This window comes from Pseudochaenichthys georgianus, unplaced genomic scaffold (assembly GCF_902827115.2).
Source record: "Pseudochaenichthys georgianus unplaced genomic scaffold, fPseGeo1.2 scaffold_895_arrow_ctg1, whole genome shotgun sequence".
In the NCBI taxonomy this organism is placed as follows: domain Eukaryota; kingdom Metazoa; phylum Chordata; class Actinopteri; order Perciformes; family Channichthyidae; genus Pseudochaenichthys; species Pseudochaenichthys georgianus.
Window position 1 is genome coordinate 1 of NW_027263429.1, and position 6,168 is coordinate 6,168.

Here is a 6,168-nt window from a genome sequence, read left to right on the forward strand (position 1 = left end):
GATTTCGTGACACGGACCGTCAGACTTCGCACACTGATAACACAAACGAGGAACCAGAGAGCATATGGAACCGCTCAGCTGGCACTCGCTCGTGACACCTTGTGTGTAGTGTGTTTTGGTGTATGTAGTGCAAGTGTGGTGCTGGTGGTGACTAGGACACGTCACTTGTTGTCATCTGTTGGTGACTTGGACATGTCACTTGTTGTCATCTGTTGGTGACTTGGACATGTCACTTGTTGTCATCTGTTGGTGACTCGGACACATCACTTGTTGTCATCTGTTGGTGACTTGGACATGTCACTTGTTGTCATCTGTTGGTGACTTGGACATGTCACTTGTTGTCATCTGTTTCTATCGTTTCTCCTTTCCTGTGACCACGACCTTGCAGTGGCTGGCGTGGACCCATGTAGCTCTCTCGGCGACCTTGACCGCTGTCTGGGTGACGAGAAGCACCTGGTAGGGACCTGCCAACGATTGGATTTCCAGCTCTTTCTCCGGAAATCCTTGACCAGCACGAAGTCGCCCGGTTGAAGGTGGTGAAGCGGACCAGTGGCAGTCGCTAAAGTGGATGATAGGTTAACACAATATGACAACATAGCATCCTCACACAAAGTTGTGGAGGGAGGAGGACATCCTGGAGCCTTGAGTCCAATCTGGATTAGCATAGGATTTCAAATGGGCTGAGTTGACTCCGTGTTCTTTTCTGCATCCTCATGTACATCAGCACAATGGGCAGAGCTTGTGTCCATGACAGACCTGTGTCTGCACAGCATTTTGCTAGTTTGTAATTTTGCATAATGCAGATTAGCATGCTTCACAGTGCTTTTGAGCTGTTACTGTGAACCCCCTTGTGAACCACTCCTGATTTATAGACTCTAACATCCCCCCTTTTGACACATGATCCCACCCATGTGTCAACTTAGCGAAATGAGGGAAAAAATGTCTGGGAAGACATGGATTAGAATTTGGGCCAACCCAAAAAACAGCCCCAGCAGCCTTCCATTGAGCCTTCTCAACTGGCGTAGCTAGGAAGTCAGTGATGACATTTTGTCAGTAAAGGAGGAGACAGGGATTTTAACAAATGAGTGTGCGTGAGGTACGAGAGGAATCAGGGCAGCTGCCTTTGCGGCTGAGTCAGCAGACGCATTTCCTAGGGAAACTGGGTCTTTACTGCTTGCGTGTGCGGCACATTTACAGACTGCAACCTCAGATGGGAGCAGAATGGCGTCTAGTAAGCCTGCAACCAGTACATGGTTAAGTACTGGTTTGCCATCAGATTTAAGAAATTGTCTACACTTCCAAATAGCCCCCAAAATCGTGTACTACAACGAAAGCATATCGTGAGTCAGTGTAAATAGTCACGGTTTTGCCTTCTGCAAACGTGCAGGCTTCAGTTAGTGCGATGAGCTCTGCTGCCTGTGCTGAGAGGTGACATGGAAGCAGTCCAGAACGGAGTACAGCAGAATCTGAAACAACAGAAGAAAAAAAAACAACAAAAAAAACAAACAAATAAATTAGTGCCCCCTTGGTCGCGAGAGGCAGACCCATCAACATACAAAATGAGGTCAGCGTTGGTCAGAGGAACGTCTTTTAAGTCCAAACAATAAAAACCTGTCTGTCTTTAAGTCCGGTCTAGGTGTGCACACAATGGAAATTACGTCAACCGTCTTCAGGCAATATTCAAACTAAATGAAGTCTCTCCTTTTGAAACATCATGTGTTGAAATAAACACCTGTAGTTAAAAAAAAAAAAAAATGAATTGCCTAATATTTTTGTTGTGGAATCAATTAATTTCTTTCTTTAAAGGCAAAAACATGAAAAAGCTAAGAGAAAAACCCTATTGGTACAATATTATTTGGAGCAACTTAATTTATAAATAGTTGTCAACTTAAAAACATGTGTTCATGTTCAACATGTGGTAATTAAGTACATACAATTTAAGATTATATTTAAATAATACGGTAAAACAAGTTGGAACTTTTGGAGTAATCAACTTAAACTTGTGTTTATGCTACCAATTATTAAGTGAGTGGTAATTGAAAACACCTCTGATTGCAGAGGAAAAGCCTTCTCCCCTAACCCAAATAACTTTGTTGCTTTAACAACATTTCAATAGAAGTTGTCTTAACTCAATAACCATCGATGCAACCTATTGCCTTGATTTTCTTTGTTAAGCCAAGGCATTTGTTGTTAGAGTGTACGTAGACTGGGCCTCCCATATAACCTGGCTGAGCCGATATAAAAACCAATCAGCAAATAACTTTTCAATACATTATTGATTACTATTTTTTAGGTCCTTTTAGGTTGGAAGTGAACATAAGTCATAGGTACATGGTGTACTTTTCCTTCACTTCATGTATTAATACCTTTAGTTACTTCACAGATGTGGATGAATGATGTGAAATATAATCAAGTGTTAAATCAGACTTTAGTTCCACCTGGAGTGAATCCACAAGCTACCCTGCAGAATACAAATTCATTCAAACTAGCTGCACCTTCACCAGCTTTGAGAACACTTTCATGATCAATCATTATAAAACATATCACATATATTATTCTGAAATGGACCAATCTGCACAACGACTACTTTTACTGTCTTTACTTTCACTATATTCTGATAATACTTTTCTACTTTTACTTGAAGAACATTTTGAATGCAGGACTGTTACTGTAACACTCTGGTATTTCTACTTTTACTCAAGTACAAGATCTGAGTACTTATTCCTTTACTCAAATACAATATCTGAGTACTTCTAATTTCACTACAATATCTGAGTACTTATTCCACTTCTGGTAGTGTATTAGTCTGAATTGTAGCTACAAAATCACACAGAGCTGCATAAAAATAGAATAATATGTACACGTGTACAATGATTTGTAGGTAATTTTGACTACTCAAGACACCTCACTTATACATCTTCAAAGTATTGGCTTTCAGAATATTAAACTTGTTTCGGCAAATTCAGATGATAAATACAACTTTGAAGCTTGTAACGGCATAATTACAAGCAGAGAACGGACTAAGGTAACATCACAGCAAGCATAACAACAGCCGTGTGTTATGAACACATACGCAAGAATGACATCATCTGTTGCTTAGTGACTTTTTTAACATTTAGTCTTAACACAAACGTGTGAATGTGTAAGGTTTACCATTATATTCAAATGTGAACAAAAATTGACTGTCTTTGTGTACCGGAACACTGGAAAAAATGCATTTGAGACATCTATGGCAGTAAAAATGTTGCAGAGGCTGGAACTTGGGAAATAATCAGATAAGAATTCCGGACGAGCGTGCATGCACAGCTGCATTTACATCGTAAATCCTGGACAAATCTCCACTCGTCAGGAGGTTTGTCTCTGATCTTTTTGACAGGAAACACTGGAATCGTTACACGGAATAATGACCCCTTGTTTAAGCAGAGAGGTAAACACTGGCCATCAACAGCTTCACGTTTCAATGAGTACGGTACGTGAACGTGGACATTAACCCTACGTCATATCTGTGAGCTGCCCAGAGTGAGTATGGCACATCTGAAAGCGCGGCAGGAAGCTCAGAGATATGAGAATTACCTTATCCTCAACCAACAGCAATGTGCGCAGAACGGCTACGTTCGTGCACATTTTCCTTTGATACACGTCACGTGACATAGAGTACATGACATATTCTGTGTGTGTAGGTGCCCAATCAGTGACTGACTCCCAATCTTTAACGATTGGACCCAAATCCCTTCATCTATCAGTGGGGCCCCCTGGCTAGTGAAATGTGTGGACCGCCCCTGGGATTTGACACAGCTGGTTGTGTCTTGTGTGTGTGTGAGTCTAACAGAGATAGTGCTACCCAGCGAATTCCAATACATTTTTAAACATGAGCTCATCATTCACACATTCTAACAGTAAAACTCTCATCATAGCATTTACACGGATCTTTCAACCACGTTAGCAGTACAATGCAAAATGAGAAGTTTCCACACAGCAGGTGGAAAACCACGTTGACCAGTCAAACGCAACAACTCCTGAAAATCAGGATATGTCAGCAGCCCATTGATACACATTCACCAGTTCTTTATCATCAAATGACACTTTTTGAACCATCGTAGGAGATGGCTGTCGGACTTTAAGACCCTCATTTGTGGAAAAATGAGGTCCAAGCCGAACCGGAGAACCAGATCTCTGCCCAGTAAATGTATTGGGCAGGCAGATGATAAAATAACTGTTTTTTACTGATGTGGGAAATGGATTACTGTCAACACCGTTATCTCCACTCTGAAGTGGTACAGAAACTTCTCCTTTTCATAAACCCAGCACATGAATAAATCTATCACTAAATTTGCATTCAGGCAAATCTACCCTTTTTTTACCACAGAATGTGTAGCCCCAGAATCAACCGAAAATGTGTGGGACATTTCTTAACGCAAACATTCACTGTCATATTTCAAATATGTACCCTTTTTAATTACAGACATGTCCTCTAATTCTTCTAATTTCTCAATAGCATGTATGATGCGTGTGTGTGTGTGTGTGTGTGTGTGTGTGTGTGTGTGTGTGTGTGTGTGTGTGTGTGTGTGTGTGTGTGTGTGTGTGTGTGTGTGTGTGTGTGTGTGTGTGTGTGTGTGTGTGTGTGTGTGTGTGTGTGTGTGTGTGTGTGTGTGTGTGTGTGTGTCCGTGTGTGTGTGTGTGTGTGTGTGTGTGTGTCACTTCCCTGGTTAGATGCTGCTTGGCATGGGGTCCGTCTCCCCCGACCGAATTCATTCCTCCTCCACTCCCTCCCTCGACTGTTAGTTTGAAGAATTGTCTTTGTTGTGGTCCGATTTATCCGATCAAAAGTTATTTTTCTTCTTCTCGTGTGGGCATTCAGCGAACCGATGACCCGTCTGTCCGCAGTTAAAACAGCGATTGTAGTTATTGCTCCGGCCTCGGAAACCCCCTTGTCTGCCCCGGCCATCACTTTGGGTCCAGGTGGTTGTAATAGCCTGGACCATGGTCAGCTGGCCAGGGAAAGCGGGGAATGTAGTTATTCCTTTTTGGAGGTGTTCTTTTCTGTAGAGTTCAGCTTTCTTCGCGTCTCTTTTCTTTTTCTCTCTCTTGTCATGGATCTTTTTCAGTCCTGCTTCTTCTTCTTCATTTTCTTTTCTCTGTCTCTCTTCGTCTCTGCTCCCTGTCTGTGTGTCTTGCTGCGCAGCTGCTCCAGCGGCGGCTGGTATGTTGACCTCTGGTCCAGCAGCAGCAGCCCCTCCAGGAGCCTCCACAGCAGGTAGCAGACGGGGGGAGGAAGGGGGGAATGGGGAACTTAGGTGAGGGAGAGGGTCCCGCACGCCTGAAACCAGAGGATAAAGGGAAGCATGTGATTTATATTGTGGAGGAAACACAAAACACTTTTTATCTTTCTTTTCAGTCTTATCCTCAGCCTGTATCTTTTTTATTGCCGCGGCCAATTGCCTTTCACGGCACTCTGCTTCATCCTCCCAGTATTTTAAACACTTTCTATGAGTGTCCAGTCTCTCTAAATCTTTTACTTTAATTTTACTCTTCTTCTTCATTCCATCTTCACACTCTTGTAATTTATCCCTTAGGTTTTTGATTTTTAATTTACTCAAAGAACCTCCCTGAGGAAATCCGAACATTTCCGTCCATATATTTAATTTAGACAGACTTTCTTCACCATATTTTGCTCGCATGACATCAACTATCGGACCCTCAGGAGGCTGTACATACCCCCTCCCCTGCTTTGCCCCCATAGCAAAGTCTTTTAAAGTGTCACCAAAACACTCCGTGTCACCAAAACACTATTAAAGTGTCACCAAAACACTCCGTGTCACCAAAACACTATTTTTCATCCGTCGATGCTAGATATGCCAAATATCTCTGTTTTCGAGCAGTCCCTCTCCTGATGTCATGGAGTTTTAATTACGTTTAACGTTTAACAATTTAGACTTTGCACATCTCACCGAGTATTGAAAGCCCTTTGAGTTCGTTGGATCTCGTGAAGTCAATCGGTTCCACCCCTCGCGCTGGTCCCCTCGTCCCGTACGTTTTATGTCGGGGTAGAGGAGGATCCAAGATCCCGGAGCTAGCAGCCACCAGCGTCCAGAGGTTTCCCCGATCAAACATACAGAGATCCTGCCGACAACGCCATTTGTTATGGAAATCTAGGACCCAACACAGCGC

The 6,168-nt window shown here is 42.7% G+C and overlaps 1 protein-coding gene across 1 annotated transcript; it reads right to left on the bottom strand.

Moving 5' to 3' along the window:
* Positions 1-20: 20 nt before the first annotated feature.
* On the bottom strand, positions 21-6,168 carry LOC139433666 (uncharacterized). The gene is made up of 2 exons (XM_071202770.1): positions 5,949-6,168; positions 21-5,317 (listed from the first exon to the last, which is right to left on the bottom strand). The coding sequence occupies exons 1-2, from the start codon at positions 6,109-6,111 to the stop codon at positions 4,821-4,823; spliced, it is 660 nt and encodes a 219-aa protein (XP_071058871.1). The 5' UTR covers positions 6,112-6,168; the 3' UTR covers positions 21-4,820.

Coding starts and splice junctions, on each gene's coding strand:
- LOC139433666 (XM_071202770.1), bottom strand. CDS start 6,111: ATGTTTGATCGGGGAAACCTCTGGACGCTGGTGGCTGCTAGCTCCGGG. Junction 5,318..5,948: donor CAAAGGGCTTTCAATACTCG/GTGAGATGTGCA, acceptor CTCTGGTTTCAG/GCGTGCGGGACCCTCTCCCT.